This window comes from Loxodonta africana, chromosome 3 (assembly GCF_030014295.1).
Source record: "Loxodonta africana isolate mLoxAfr1 chromosome 3, mLoxAfr1.hap2, whole genome shotgun sequence".
Lineage (NCBI taxonomy): Eukaryota > Metazoa > Chordata > Mammalia > Proboscidea > Elephantidae > Loxodonta > Loxodonta africana.
The window spans coordinates 188,307,231-188,323,892 of NC_087344.1; the positions used below are offsets into that span (position 1 = coordinate 188,307,231).

Below are 16,662 nucleotides of genomic sequence, written 5' to 3' on the forward strand. Positions count from 1 at the left end.
GCACAACCGACTCCGCCTCCACTGCCTTACTTTCCCGCCCCCTCCTCCAAGCCAGGAGCCGGCCTGTCAGGGACACCCCTTCACTCCCGCCTGGAGGGACTTCCCGGTAAGCTCAGGATCCCCTTCCCAGCTCTCCCCTCCCCCATCCTCACCACCTCGCTCCCGGAGGTCCAGGTCCGGGAGATGTCAGCAGCTCCCAGAAAGCCCAGGCTCGACTCGCTCAGAGAGTACTTAGGCCTAGAGGCCTCCGCAGGCCCTTCTACTCACCGTGTCAGAGGCCGAGGCCGAGAGATGAGAGTGCAGGGAGGTGGGGAAGAGGGGGCGGCCGCCACCAGGCTCCTCCGCTTCCCCTGGTCCACGGCAGATCCCTCCCGCTTGTCAGGAGGCGGACGGCGGGTGAGCGGACTGGCGGAAATGCGAGAGGGAGAAGGGAAAGGCGTAGGGCTGAGGGGGGAAACTGAGGGGAGGCGGGTCCCACAACCAAAACGGGGATCTTCTCCCCCTCCGCAAAGCGAACCCAAAATGGCGGCGGCGGCGGCAGAGCGGCGGCGGCGGCAGCTCCTCGGGAGGGAGGGAGCGAAGGGCGCCTCGTGCCCCCCCACCTCCCACTCCTCCCTCCTCGCGTTCTCCCCCCCCCGCGCCCGCCCCCCCGCTCAACCGACTCCGGCCGCGGAGCGCGCACGCCCGCCCGCACGCGCCTGAGTGTATCTGGGCTCCTCTCTCGCCGCTCCCACCGCCTTCGCCGCCCCGCGCGCCCGCCAGCCCGTACGCGCTCGCTCTGGGGCGCCTCCTCGCGCGGTCGCCCGAGCCCCCTCGGCCCCTGTCAAGCCGGCTCTGGTGCGGGCCCTCACGCGTACCTTTAGCAGCGCGAGCCCAAGCCTCCTCCTCCACCTCCTCTTCTTTCCTCCCCCCTCCCCGCCCCCACTGCCACCAACCGCCGCCACGGCCGCCGCCTCCTCCTCCTCCGGCCCCCCCTACCCTCCACCCCGCGCGCGTGCGCCTCCCACAATCCCCCCCGCGGGACTGTTCCATTCCTCTTGGCCGCAGGGGTGAGGGACAAAAGGACAGGAGAAAGCGGGCAGAGCTTGTGGTTATGAGTGGAATTACGCTGGTGGTGATCAGAGACCTATACTTACTTACCTTTCCAGGCTCGTTGCCGCGGCGCCGTGTCTCACTTCCCTTCTCCTCTTCCCGCCGTGGTGAGCGGGTCCGAGGCGGCCTCGCTCCCCTCCGCTGGCAGGTGGTTGGAAGCCGCGGCGGCTGCGCGTTAAGTAGCTTCCTGCCGTCCGATTGAGCGTTCTTCGCTGTTGCGGCTTAAAGGGTGTGCGGTTCACCGCGTCAGGACCACCGGTCCCCGACTCATGGTGAGAGAATGAACCGGCCCCGGGGTTATACCGATGAGGGAAAGGAGCGGGACTCCGAACTTCCGTGAGGTAGGGAGAGAGGTCAGTAGGGTCGGCGGGAGGAGGACCTCGGCAGAACCGGTGCCGTGGTCTTTGCTCGTCCACTGTTTGTTTTTTTTTTTTTCCCCCTTTTTGGCACCTTAGATTTCTCAGATTTCACACTAGTGCCTACACGTGATGGTGTTTCTGTGCACTCTTCTCCCACCTAATGGATGGTACAACTCCAGTCTCATAAGGAAGCCTCATGTTAAAAACCCCTTGCCATCGAATCGATTCCGAATCATAGCGACTCTTTAGGACAGAGTAGAGCTGCCCCATAGGGTTTCCAAGGGGCGCCTGGTGGATTTGAACTGCCGCCCTTTTGGTTAGCAGCCAAGCTCTTAAACACTGCGCCACCAGGGCACCCAGCCTGATGTTAGAGGTTAAAGAAACCATGTAATTGTAGTTCGATTTTAGGCTCGACCGCCTACGTCTCGTGTGACCTTCAACACGTTGTTTTTCTTAGTTCCTATCAACGAGAAATCAAACAATGAGCATAAAAAATAACTTCAAATCTGCCTTCAGGGTTGATGTGTGAAATAAGATAATATACGCAAAAAAAAATTAGCTCCTAGGCACAGAGAAAGTGCAGAGTGTTATTATGTTATCATTTAAAGTACTGTTGGTGTTGATAATGTTTGTGGGTGTAATTGGTAGTCTGTGTTCTCTTCCACATCTTTAACAACGCGATGCAAAACTAGGTCCATCAGATTCCTGTGGCTACTAAATGGTTGTGTCTCAAAATTGTACTAACATTTACTTTTCTTCATCATTTAATTCAGCGGAACTATGGTCGGCAGTTCGAATCCACCAGCTGCTCCTTGGAAACACTACGAGGCAGTTCTGCTCTATATGTTGGTGTCAACTCGATGGCAACAGGTTTTTGTTTATGGGAGCCCTGGTGGCAAAGTGGTTAATCACTCAGCCGCTCACTGAAGGATTGGCGATTGGAACCCACCAGCTGCTCCACGGAAGAAAGATACAGCATTCTGCTGCTGTAAAGATTATAGCCTTGGAAACTCTATGGGGCAGTTTTACTCTGTCCTGTGAGTCGAATTGACTTGATGGCAGTGGGTTTGGTTTTGGTTTTGGTTTGTGGGCTATTAAAATCCACAGATAATCGCAAAATTTATTTAGTAGTTTTTAATTTCACCCAAAGGGTAAAGCAGAATAAATTGGGAGAAGGATCTACTTGGATTTCCCTTTCCTTCACATATGTAGACTCCTAGGGATCCAGGGAATAGTTTGAAAATCACTGTGCTGAATTGATCTCTAGGTCCTATTCATGCTCTGAAGCTCAAATAAACCCATTATCCTCAAGTCTGTTCCGACTCATAGTGACCCTATAGGACAGAGTTGAACTGCCCTGCAGGGTTTCCAAGGCTGCAAATCTTTCTCCCGAGGATAGGCTGGTGGGTTCGAACCAACAACCTTGCAGTTAGCAGTCAAGATCTTAACCACTGTGCCAACGGGGCTCCTAAAGCGCAAATAGACACTCCTAAATTTCCCCCTTGCCGTATTTCAGAATATGGATTAGCATTTTTGTTGGTTTTGTCCTGTTACAATAAAAAGGAAATGAAGTATTTGCTTTTCCAAACCAAGTCTTAAGGCCTTACTCTTCATGGAGCTTACTTAGGTTTACATTTATTCTTCTTTGTTTGAAGTATTTCATGTGTATTATCCAAACAGCAACATTCTTCATTTTAGGGCAGAGACCAATGTATAGCATCTAATGCAGGGCAAGTCTTGGAAATATTGAGATGAATGTTAGATACTTAAAATGCCCAGAAGGAAAAGAGAACTAACATTTTTGGAATACCATGCCAGGAGTATTACATGTGTTCCTGTTTAATCCTCGTAAAAAACACGTTGAGATAGGTAATTTTATCCCCATTTCACAGATGAAGTCTAAAACTTAGAGAAGTAACTTGATCTTTAGCCCTTAGTTTGCCTTTCCCTTGAAACCTAACTTTTTCTATTATACCACATTCCCTTCATAGTATAATTTCTCATCATCAGCATAATTGCACATGCTACAAAGAGGAAACAGTGGAATTCCACTGCAGCAGTATATAAAGAAAGTTAGTTACTAATGGTCTCTGCCTTCAAGTAGTTTTCTGTAGCTACTCTGATTCATGAATTGTTGGCTAAGTATAGGCAAATGAGATACAGGCAGCCACCAGTCTATGAATGTCTGACTTACTGTAGCTATGAACCAACCTCCATAAAGCCTGTTATATTAAAAATTGGAGATTAATACAATGGTTTATAATAACAAACAGGTGCTACTTTTATTTGGAAGTGTTTCTTTAGTATTTTTTATGCATGGGAAATTACACTATATGCTAAGACAAACACTTGACTGAGTGATGTAATGAACTGTACCTGTTTAAATTTATGTACAAATTCAGTTTACGAATGGAACTCATTCGTAATCCGGGGATTGCCTGTATGCCCCAGACCCTACCAGAAACTAAAGTATATTAAGTACTCAGTAAAATGACCTCATTGAATGAATGAACTCGGAATTATATGAACCAAGGAAAGTGTGGAAGGAAGAATAATGGCCCCAAAGATGTCCACTTCCTAATCTGGGGAATCTGCCAATATGTTATATGGCAAGAGGGACTTAAGGGTGCAAAACCAAAAAAACCAAACCCACTGCCGTCGAGTCGATTCCAACTCATAGCGACCCTATAGAACAGAGTACTCCATAGAGTTTCCAGGGAGCGCCTGGCAGATTCTGCTGACCTCTTGGTTAGCAGCCGTATCACCTAACCACTACGCCACCAGGGTTTCCTAAGGGTGCATGCAGATAGAATTACGGTTGCTAATTAGCTGACCTTAAAACAGGGAGCTTATCTGAGTAGATCACAAGGGTCCTTAAAAGATGGATGAAAGAGGTAGAAGAATAGTGTCAAAGTGGTGTGATGTGAGAAACACTGGCCTGGCCATTACTGGCTTTGAAATGAAAGAGGGCCTGAGTCAAGGATTGTGGGCACCCTCTTGAAGCTGGAAAAGGCAAGAAAAGTGATTTTCTCCTAAAGCCTCCAGAAAGGGATGCAGCCCAGTCAACACCTTGATCTTAGCCCTGTGAGAATCATTTTGACTTCTGAGCTACATAACTAAGATAATAAATTTGTGTAGTTTTATGCCACTGAGTTTGTGGTAATTTGTTACAACCCCAATAGGAAACTAAGACCAAAGGAGTGCCAATCACAGCTAGCTTCCAACTGCCTTGGATTGTGGTTTTATGCTCTCATTTCAATGAGGGTGTGGTTTAATTGAGGTTTTTTTCTTCATGCGTAGCGATAGACACTCAACAAAGCTGCCTAGATTTCCAGTATTTCCCTGCTGCTCTGTTTCTCTTGGCATCAGTTCTCAAGCTGTAAATAGACAGCTGGGCTCTATGATACTGCCGTACAGCCACAGTCTTCGCTGAGCTGCCCTCAGACCTCCCCACTAGAGTAGAAGTAATTAAACATTTATTTCATGGTGCTTCCTTGCTGGAATGTTGTCTAAATACAGTGTAGATCAACAGAAGAAGCTTTTTAATGCAAGCTTTTAAAATAAGTTTTTAAATGTTAAAATTTTTGAAAATAAAACTTATTGGAATAGGGTCGAGGGTTGCCTTTACATTTAACAAGTTATGGATGAATGTTATATAAGCATAAGAGTCCATAGATAATTTTTTTTTAATTTAACAAGGGAAGAACTGAAATTTTTGAGATTTTAAACTCCTGCTTTAGATGACAGCCTTTTGTTGTCGTTTTAGTTGCCATTGAGTTGGCTCTGATTCTTGCGACCTTGTGTACGTATAACAATGAAACGTTGCCCAGTCGTGCGCCATCTTCACCATCACTGGTGTGTTTGAGTCCGCTGTCGCAGCCGTTGGACAGTGCCTCCCGACCCAGGGGGCTTATCTTCCAGCGCTGTGTCCAGAGACGCTCTGTTGTGATGCATGAAGTTTTCACTGTCTGAATTTTGGAAGTAGATCGCCAGGACTTTCTGTCTTAGTCTGGAAGCTCTGCTGAAACTTGTCCACCATGAGTGACCCCGCTGGTGTTTGAAATACCGATGGCATAGCTTCCGGCATCATAGCAGCACGCAAGCCACCACAGTGCGACAAACTGACAAACATGTGGTGGGATTGGCTTTTCGCAGAGTAGAAATATACGCTCCAGACTGCATGGGTTCAAAGCTGAGCTTCTCTACTTGTCAGCTGTGTGAGCTTGGGTGGAGCCTCAGTAGTAATAACAAGCTGATAATTTGGAAGTAATTTAATTCTTGTAATGGTCCTGTGATTTAGATACTATCATCTCCATTTTACAATGAGGAAACATACACCCAAAGTTTAACTTGCTTAAGGTCACACAACTATTAAGTGGGACAGCTGGGTTTCAAATCCCAATAATTAGATTTTAGAATCCGTGGTTTTAACCATTCTGCCATATTTGCCTCTTTGTCACCTTGTCTGTAAAATGGAGATGATGATAGTACCTGCCTCATAGGGTTGTTGTGAAGATAAAACAAGTTCACTCACATGCCTGGGACATAGAAAGTGCTTAATAAATGTTACTGTGGGATCATGATTACTTGAGTTCTTTGGAACCTTAAGTTTTTTCAGATGTGTTAGGAGCTGGACAAAAAGGGAAGCTGAAGCAGATACTCCATTCTCCTGCCTTTTCCAGCACAGCCTTTTTATCTGTTTTACACTTTGGTACTACAGATTGCTGTTAGCTTGGTTCCATTACCAAAAAAAAAAAATTGAATTTTTATTTTTTTTAATCTTACAGAACTGTTTAACGCCCTTGTTTTCCAATAGAAAACTTGGGCTCAGAGAGAAAAGGAACTTTTACAGACCTAAAACAAGTAAATATCAGAACCCTAGCCTAGAACCCAGGTCCTATAGAGAATGTCATTTTTCCTATAGAGACTGTTATGTGAAAGTTAACTCATCTGAGAAACCGAAGAATTTATCAAAAATTTCCCGAGATGAATTTAGCATATAGTTGGGGGTAAACCAAAAAAAAAAACCAAACCTGTTGCCATTAAGTCTCTAACTCATAGCATCCCTGTCGGACAGACTAGAACTGTCCCACAGGGTTTCCAAGGAGCAGCTAGTGGATTCGCACTGCCGACCTTTTGGTTAGCAACTGAGCTCTTAACCACTGTGCCACCAGGGCTCCGCTGTTGGGGGTCGGGGCCCACGATTTTTAATTATCTTCAATTTCAGCCTAACACAATTTGCATCAGGGTTTTCTGTACACAGAAAGAAAATTCATACAGAACAATTGTATATTAGTTTTAAAGGGACTCACTGGGGTTTTGTTGATATAAATTGTTTTAATTTATTCTTTGCCTAGGTAACACTAGTTACATGATTCAGAATTCAAAAGGTACAAAAGACACCACTCTCCCTCCTATTCCTGGCCAAGAGCCCATTTTCCCTCTGACAAGGCAACTAGGATTACCAGGTTTTTTATCTCCTTCAAAATATTTATGTTTTTACCAGCAAATTGGATATGTTTCCTCCTGTTTTGCACAAACGATAACCTGCTGTATACCCTTGTTCATCACTTTGTGTTTTTCACTTAATGCGAATTACAGACCTTATCAGTACGATGGAGAGCTTATTTCTTTTTTTAACAGCTGCATGGTATTCCGTTGTATGGGTGTGCTATTTACTTACCAGCTGTAGGTGGATATTTAGGTTTTTTCTAATCTTTTAATATTAGGAACAGTGTTGCAACTGAATAATCTTATGTACATAAAAAATCCATTGCCGTTGGGTCCATTCCGACTCGTAGTGACCATGTAGGACAGAGTAGGACTGCCCCATATGGTTTCGAAGGCTGTGAATCTTTAGGAAGCAGAATGCCACACCTTTCTTCCACAGAGCGGGTAATGGTTTCAAACTGCCTACCTTTCGGTTAGCAGAGCACTTAACCACTGTGCCGTTTGGGCTCCTTTTTATATATGTGTTGTTGCTGCTGTTGTTAGGTGCCGTCAAGTTGGTTCCAACTTCTAGCAACCCTATAGGACAGAGTAGAACTGCCCCATAGGGTTTCATAGGAACAGCTGGTGGATTTGAACTGCCGGCCTTTTGGTTAGTAGCCGAGGACCCTATATTTTTACTATATCACTACATAAAGTGGTTTTTAAGAAAGACCTTTTTTTTTTTAAACACGGACACCTTAATAAAGCTTTAAAAAAACAAAAAAAGCTTAGACAGTTCTTATTACACAGACAATATTATTACTAAAATTGCTAATTGTTACTAATAACGTTAGAAATAAAAGTCAAGAAAGAATATTATAATACTAGCACCCCAATAGATCAAAAAGTTTTGTGTCACCTGTCTAAGTCTTTATCTTTACACATCTCCACTTCAGAACCATAATCTGAACATACAGTTAGGTTGAAGCCAATATAGGTCTACTGCTGAGCCAGAAAATTGTAAGGTGTTAATCCTGGGCATGTGCGTACACATAAAATGGCCTTCGTAAAGCTTTTAAGGGTCTTTCAGAATTTTCACCAGCCTGGAGTCTAATACCAGGTTCCATTTGTTGAGGAATGTCCAGAATATTCTCTAGCCTTGAAACCTGTCACAGTCCCTTCTATTTCCTTCCTTCCTTTACTTCCTCCTTTAGGAGAAACAGTACATGTTGTATCACCGCTTGCTCCCTTTTCAGAAATGGAGACTAATTGAGAACTTACTTTGCGCTATTGATGTTTGTCATGATAGGTGTGTTTCAAGCTCTTTTACTTCTGTAACCCAAATGTCACTTTAGTAATCCAAACTTGGGGGAATGGACATAATGAAGATTGTAAAATGCAATATATAATTCTGTTTTTTTTTCCCCCAACTGAAATTAGTCTCCACGAACCAATTTTTATTCTATAGGATTCAGGATTTCTCAGCAGGATTTCTCAACCTTGAAATTACTAACGCTTGGGGCTGGATAAGTCTTTATTGTGGGTGATTCTCCTTTGCACAGTAGAGTGTTTAGCAACATCCATGGCCTGGACTCACTAGGTGCCAGCAGTACCCTCCCCCCTAGTTGTAACTAACAAAACTGCCTCCAGACGTTCACTGTCAAATTGCCCCCAGTTTAGAACTGCTAACTTAAAAAAGAAGAAAATTAGCCATCCTTAGAATCAGTTTGGTTTCAGTAAAAGAAAAAAAAAAAATTCATGGCACCATGAGACCAGAATAACTGGATGGCATCCAGCTACCATTACTGAACATTTTAATCAAAGATTCCATAGAATATTGGTCAAAAGGGGAAAATGCAGAACAGAATTTGAAATTCTCATGGACACCAGGCTTTCTGGAGCCATGGGGGCTAGATGAACCCCTGAAACTATTACCCTGACATAATCTTTAAACCAAAAATATCCCCTGAAGTCTTCTTAAAACCAAACAGTAGTTTAACTTAACTAGTAAAGAATGCCAGCCCTGAGCATTGTGCTTTTTCAAGACCTATGTATATGGGCTCAAATTGACAACAGCAAGGTTAGATAGGAAACTTAGGGGGCAGTGACTGTATGTTAATGAGGGAGGAACAAGTCAGAAAAGGAGGGTGAGAATGGTTGTACAACTTGAAGAATATAATCATTGTCACTGAATTGTACATGTAGAAACTGTTGAATTGGTGTGTGTTTTGCTGTGTATATTCCCAATAACAAGAAAATAATTTTTTTTTAAAGAAGTCATGGCAGAGTAATATATTCTTCTAGTTAGAATTCCTGGGAAGGGTCTCTGGTGACGCAGTGATGCTATTATGTGTATCATGCCTTCGTTAAAGGAAGGCATTTGAGTCTCTCATGGATTTCTGGAGAATGTCTGTTGTCGTTTGCTGCTGTCAAGTTGACTTTCGACTTGACTTATGTCAACCTTATGCACATGAGTTAGACTTCTGTGATCTATAGGATTTTCATAAGTAGATCCCTAGGCTTCTTCCTAGTCTGTCTTAGTCTGGAAGCTCTGCTGAAACCTGGTCAGCATCACAGAAACACACAAGCCTCCAGCGACAGATGGGGTGGGGACGGCTGTGCTCGAGGTGCATTGGCCAGGCCTGGGTCTCTGGCGTGGAAGATCAGAATTCTACCACTGAACCACCACTGCTCTCTGGAGAAATGTATACTGAATTACGAATTGGTTGATTAACCATATCCAAAGAATACATATTAAATAAGTGGGTTGAAGTTCTCTCACTTATTAACATCTATGCATTGGTTCTCACTCTTGGCTGCACATTGGATTCAGCTGGGGAGCTTCAAAAACTACCAATGTCTGGGTACCATGACCAGAGATTGTGATTTAATTGGTCTGAGGTACAGTCTGGGCATCAGGGTTTTTAAAGTATATCACCTAGGTGATTCTAATGTGCTGCCAAAGTTGAAAACCACTGATCTAGGACTGTGTTTTAGGACTTTTTAGGGAACCCTATCCAGTTAAACAGTTGCGTTGGTGACTTGGATGAGATCATTGAGATATTTTTCAAATTTATAGTTTTCTCTGAGTTAAAAAACCAAAACCAAACCAAACCGACTGCCATCGAGTTGATTCTGACTCACAGCTATCCTATAGGACAGAGTAGAACTGTCCTATAGGATTTCCAAAACAGTAAATCTTTACAGAAGCAGACTACCACATATTTCTCCTTCAGAGTGGCTGGTGGGTTCCAACCACCAACATTTTGGTTAGCAGCTGAGCACTTTAACCACTGTGCCACAAGGGCTCCCCTCAGTGTTAAAAGGGCAGGTAATATGTTGGTGTTAGATTTAGAGAAAAAAAAGATCTGCATGTGTAGGGTCCTGGATTTAATCCTGTAATAGAAAGAGGGCATTAGTTAATAGTATTGTGCCAATGTTAATTTATTAGTATCGATCATCTTACTATGGTTATATAAGAGGCTAATGTTAGGGGAAGCTGGATAAAGGGTGTAAAAAAACCACTGCTGTCGCGTCGATTCCAACTAATGGCGATCTTATAGGACAGAGCAGAACTGCCCCATAATGTTTCCGAGGAGCGCCTGGTGGATTTGAACTCTGACCTTTTAGTTAGCAGCTGTAGCTCTTAACCACTACGCCACCAGGTTTCCAAATGGTCTAAGGAAAGCTTTTGTTCTGTCTTTACAACTCTTCTTAAGTGTAATTACTTCAAGATAAAAGATCTTTTGACTATTACAGTTGGATACCACTTGCAACTACTTACCTGTATGACACAAGATTTTTAATATTATACAAGCAAAAATGAAAAACCAAATGTCATTGGATATCAAGACTGATTTAAAAAACTGCAACTCTGTTCTGGAATTTCTGTTTTAAAATTTTATCAAAACAATTTTATAGTTCTCATTGGTTAACTTTATAAGTAAATGTTAAAAATTATGAAAAAACTATTTTATTAATTAAAAAATCTCAGAAAACATTTCAACAGACTAAAACAATGCTCAAAGTTACTAAAGTGAATTTTAATAATTCACTTTTTCTTAGCTAAGATCAAGATTAACAAATAGCTGCACAAATTGAGGCAACTATAGGAGAAAATATGTACAGGGAATATGGGCTCTTAAATGCGAATCAAAACTACAATGAGATTCCATCTCACTCCAACAAGGCTGGCATTAATCCAAAAAACACAAAATAATAAGTGTCGGAGAGGTTGTGGAGAGACTGGAACACTTACACATGGCTGGTGGGAATGTAAAATGGTACAACCACTTTGAAAATCGATTTGGCGCTTCCTTAAAAAGCTAGAAATAGAACTACATACAATCCAGGAATCCCACTCCTTGGAATATATCCTAGAGAAATAAGAGCCTTTATACCACTACCCACTGCTGTCGAGTCAATTAAGACTCACAGAGCCTTTACAGGAACAGAGAAATGCATGCACATCCATGTTCATTGCAACACTGTTTACAATAGCAAAAAGATGGAAGCAACCAAGGTGCCCATCAATGGATGAATAGATAAATAAATTATGGTATAATCACACAATGGAACATCATGCATAGATAAAGAATAGTGATGAATCTGTGAAACATTTCATAACATGGAGGAATCTGGAAGGCATTATGCTGAGTGAAATTAGTTGCAAAAAGACAAATATTGTATAAGACCACTATTATAAGAACTCGAGAAATAGTTTAATCAGAGAAGAAAATATTCTTTGATGGTTACGAAAGGGAGGAGGGAGGGAGGGAGAGGGGTATTCACTAATTAGATAGTAGATAACTATTTTGGGTGAAGGGAAAGACAACACACAGTACAGGCAAGGTCAGCACAACAGGACTAAATCACAAGCAAAGAAGTTTCCTGAATAAACCAAATGCTTCAAAGGCCAACATAGCAGGGGCGGAGATTTGGGGACCATGGTTTCAGGGGACATCTAAGTCAATTGGCATAATAAAATATTATGAAAACATTCTGCATCACACTTTGGAGAGTGGCATCTTAAAAGCTAGCAAGTGGCCATCTAAGATGCATCAGTTGGTCTCAACCTACCTGGATCAAAGGAGAATGAAGAATGCCAAGGACACAAGGTAATTATGAGCCCAAGAGACAGAAACGGCCACATAAACCAAAGACTACATCAGCCTGAGACCAGAAGCACTAGATGGTGCCCGACTACAACCAGTGACTGCCCTGACAGGGAAGACAACAGACAACCCCTGAGGAAGCAGGAGAGCAGTGGGATACAGACCCCAAATTCTCGTAAAAAGACCAGTCTTAATGGTTTGAGAGTAAAAGGACCCCAGAGGCCATGGTCCCCAGACCTTCTGTTAGCCCAAGACAGGAACCGTTCCCAAAGCCAACTCTTCAGACGGGTTGGATTGGACAATGGGATAGAAAATGACACTGGTGAAAAATGAACTTCTTGGATCAAGTAGACACATGAGACTATGTGGGCATCTCCTACCTGGAGGGGAGATAGGTGGGCAGAGGGGGTCAGAACCTGGTGGAATGGACAAGAAAAGAGAGAGTACAGGGAAGGAGTGTGCTGTCTCATTAGGGGAAGGACAATTGGGAGTATATAGCAAGGTGTATATAAATTTTTGTATGAGAGACTGACTTGATTTGTAAACTTTCACTTAAAGCACAATAAAAATTAAAAAAAAAAGGAATATGGGGTCTTCCCAAGAGACAGAAAGGCCACATAAACCAGAGACTATATCAGCCTGAGACCAGAAGAACTAGATGGTACCTGGCTACTATCAATCACTGCCCTGATGGGGAACACAACAGAGAATCTCCCCAATGGAGCAGTAAATCCCTGATGGATGCAGATCTCAAATTCTCATAAAAAGACCAGGCTTAATGATCTGACTTAGACTAGAGAGACCCTGGAGCTCGTGGTCCCTGGACCCTTTGTTAGCCCAAGATTGGAACCGTTCCCAAAGCCAACTTTTCAGACAGGGCCTCGTCTGGACTATAAGACAGATGATGATACTGGCGAGGAGTGAGCTTCTTGGCTCAAGTAGACCCATGAGACTATGTGGGCAGCTCCTGTCTGGAGGCAAGATAAGAATACAGAGGGGGACAGGAGCTGGTTGAATGGACATGGGGAATACAGGATGGAGAGAAGGAGTGTGCTGTCTCATTAGGGGGAGAGCAGCTAGGAGTCCATAGCAAGGTGTGTGTAACTTTTTATATGAGAGACCGACTTGATTTGTCAACTTTCACTTGAAACACAGTAAGTAAACTAATTACAAAAAAAAAAAAAAAGAATGGGCGCTTAAGTTCACTAACCATGTCTACATCCAGGCTTCACCATTTTCTAACTGTACAGTGGTTTCCATCTTAGTAAAATTGTGATTTTTCTCAGCTCCCCCCGTCAAGGAGGAAAAGTCTGTTTCCCACCACTTGGATCTGGATTGGCCTAGAATGAGCTGCAGCAGAATGTTACAGATGTTACCGTGCGGATGAGGGGGCGGAGTTTCAAAAAGCCTTATGGGTTTCAGCCCTTTCTCTCAGACCTTTACTGTGAGAACAAGCCCAGGCCAGGTTGCTGGAGGATACGAGACAGTGTGGAACAGAATCAGTCACCCAGCTAAGGCTAGCCTAGACCAGCCAGCCAACCTCAGATGTTTGAGGAAAGAAACTCAGCAGAAGTAGCCACACCTAGCCCAGACCAGAACTACCAGCCAACCTGTAGCCATAGATTTGTAAGCAATAATAAATTGTTATTGTTTTAAGTCCTGAGTTTTTGGTGCTTTATATGCAGCAAAAGCTGATACAAATAACCTCCAGAGGATACCGTGAAGACGTAAAGCATGTACGTAGCATGATATCTGGCACGTAGTGCATTATAACAGCTTTAATGTTATATTCACATACCATAAAATTCACACTTTTATACAGTTCAGTGGTTTTAAGTATATTCATGGAGTTAGGCAACCGCTATCTAATTTTAGAATATTTTTATCACCCTGTTAGCCATTATTCTTCCCTCCTTTTCCAGTCCCTGTTGGTAACCACTAATCTAACTTCCTGTCTCTATGGATTTGCCTATTTATTGGACACTTGCAGCAGGCTTCTTTGACTTAGTTTTCAAGTTTTATGTTGTAGCATGTATCAGTACTTCATTACTTTTTATTGCTGAATAGTATTCCATTGCCTGATTATACCATGTTTTGTTTAACGATTCATCAGTTCATGGATATTTGGGTTGTTTCCATTTCTCAACTGTAATGAACAATGCTGTCATGAACATTTGTGTACAAGTTTTTGAGTGGACATATGTTTTCATTTCTCTTGGTGACGTAGGTAGGAGTGAAATTGCTGGGTCATATGCTAACTCTGTTTAATGTTTTGAGGAACTTCCACACTTTTAAAAAGCAACTGCATTGTTTTACAATCCCACCAGCAATATGTGAGGGTTCTATTTCTCTACATCCCTGTCAACACTTGTTACTGTCTATCCTTTTTATTTTAGCCATCCTAGTATCTCATTGTGGTTTGGTTTGCATTTTCCTAATGCCTAGTGATGTTGAGGGAAGAAAGCCCGGTGATCTGCTTGCAAAAATCAGCCGATGAAAACCATATGGATCACAACAGTTAGATGTGCAACCATCATGGGAATGGCACTGAACCGGGCAGCATTTCCTTCTGTTACGCATGGGGTCTCCATGAGTCAGGGGCTGACTCAGCAGCGTCTAACGACAGTGACATGACCTGAGAAAGATTAATAGCTGCTGGCTTACTCCTTAAGGCGTTGACTCATGCCTTTGTTTTAGATATATCTGAGGAATTCCATCATTTTCTCCTTCTGCTCTTGTTACCAAGAATACCTGGTTTTTGCAATCTTGTAGTAAACGTAGATGCAGATTAAAGGAAGATAAGAAACAGGTAGAAATGTGGTATGTGCAAGTTTTTTTCATGCTATTATTTTATAAGGAATAGTGTTTCTTGGCAACTAGGTTAATTTAGATACTCTAATTGAGTTTTTTTCTCTTTAATACCTAGATCACTAATTTCTAGAAGATTAAATAACTTCATACAGCTCTGGGCACATCAGAACCCATACCAAGCCGTTGCTGTTGAGTCAATTCTGACTCGACCTATAGGACAGAGTAGAACTGCCCCGTAGGGTTTCCAAGGAGCAGCTGGTGAATATGAACTGCCAACCTTTTCTTTAGCAGCTGAGCTCTTAACCACTACGCTACCAGTCTTCCTCTGGGCACATATTAGGTAATAAGTATTTAATACATGAGTTAACTTCTAACTTTTCCAGTGTCATATGCTAATTATCACTTCCCCAGATATAGGCCTCTGATAACACATCTCTTTTTTGTTTAATTTTTTAATTTTAGAATAATTATAGACTCACAGGAAACTTAAAATACAGTACTAAGTCTCATGTACCATTCACTCAGCTTTCCCCATGATGACATATAATTAGTGAAGTATCAAAACTAAGAAATTAGCATTGATAAAAGATTACTGGCCAGGCAAGATACCTTCTTCAGTTTCCACCATTTCAGTAATGTGCGTATATATAATTCTGTACAGTTTTACCGCACGTATTCACAAAACAAAAGCCAGCTGCCAGTTGAGTCAATTCCAACTCATGGCGACCCGTGAGTGTCAGAATAGAGCTGCACATCATAGGGTTTTCAGTGGCTATAATCTTTCAGAAGTAGATCATTGGGCCTTTCTTCTGAGGTGCCTCTGGGTAGATGTGAACCACCAACCTTTCTGTTAGTAGTCAAGTATTTAACCATTAGCACCACCCAGGGAACTTTATCCCATGTGTAGATTCATGTAAACACCTTCACAATCAAGATACGGAACTGTTCCAACACCACAAGTGGAACTTCCTTGTGCTGCCCCTTAATATCTATGCCACTACCTCATCCCCATCCCCTGGCAACCACTAGTTTGTTCCCTACCTCTATGATTTTACCATTTACAGAATGTTTTGTAAAGGGAATTGCATAGTGTGTAACCTGTTAGTGTTAACCTATTTTGCTAAGCATACTGTCCTTGAGACCCATCTAGATTGTTTCATATATCAGTATTTTCTTCCTTTTTATTGCTGAGCAGTGTTCCATTGTATGAGGTACCAGATTTAACTATTCACCAATTGAAGGACATTGGGGTTGTTTCCAGGTTTTTTTGCTATTGCAAATAAAGCTTCCGTGAACATTACATACAGGTTTTTTTGTGAAATTTTTCCACCCCTCTGGGATAAATAACCAAAAGTTCAATTGCTGGGTCATATGGTTAAGTGCATGTTTAGTTTTATAAGCAATTGTCAATTTTCTAGGGTGGCAGTACCAATTTACATTCCCACCAATAATTGATATTAATCAGTATTTTTTATTTTAGCTGTTCTAATAAGCATATCCATCACTCATCTGTCCCTTTGTCATACTGTGGTGGCTTGCCTGTTGCTGTGATGCTGGAAGCTTTGCCACCAGTATTTCAAACACCAGCAGGAGTCACCCATGGTGGACAAGTTTCAGCAGAGCTTCCAGACTAAGACAGACTGGGAAGAAGGACCTAGTGGTCTACTTCTGAAAAAATAGCCAGTGAAAACCTTATGAATAGCAGCAGAACATTTTCTGATACAGTGCCAGAAGATGATCCGCTCAGGGTTGGACAGCACTCCAAAATACCACTGGGAAAGAGCTGCCTCCTGAAAGTAGAAAAAAAAAAAGTAGAGTCGACCTTAATGATATGGATGAAATAAAGCTTTCAGGAT

At 42.7% G+C, this 16,662-nt stretch overlaps 2 protein-coding genes across 13 annotated transcripts in view; one reads left to right on the top strand and one right to left on the bottom strand.

Annotated features, from left to right (window-relative positions):
* ASH1L (ASH1 like histone lysine methyltransferase) overlaps positions 1 to 942 on the bottom strand; it is a 251,868-nt gene extending 250,926 nt beyond the window's left edge. Inside the window, exons 1-2 of one of the 3 annotated variants that reach the window (XM_064282676.1) lie at positions 858 to 917; positions 268 to 405 (exon numbers count right to left, since the gene is read on the bottom strand). The gene's annotated coding sequence lies outside the window, so the exon portion shown is untranslated. Of the gene's footprint in view, positions 1 to 267; positions 595 to 857 lie in introns of those variants that run through there. The other 2 variants (XM_064282678.1, XM_064282677.1) reach the window with 2 other exon arrangements.
* Positions 943 to 1,212: 270 nt separating this feature from the next.
* Positions 1,213 to 16,662, top strand: part of DAP3 (death associated protein 3) — a 55,507-nt gene continuing 40,057 nt past the window's right edge. The window contains exons 1-2 of one of the 10 annotated variants that reach the window (XM_064282695.1): positions 1,213 to 1,445; positions 2,225 to 2,296. In XM_064282695.1, coding sequence (XP_064138765.1) covers positions 1,398 to 1,445; positions 2,225 to 2,296 — 120 coding nt within the window. In that variant the 5' untranslated portion in view covers positions 1,213 to 1,397. The remainder of the gene's footprint in view (positions 1,446 to 2,224; positions 2,297 to 16,662) is intronic. The other 9 variants (XM_064282692.1, XM_064282693.1, XM_064282694.1 and 6 more) reach the window with 9 other exon arrangements.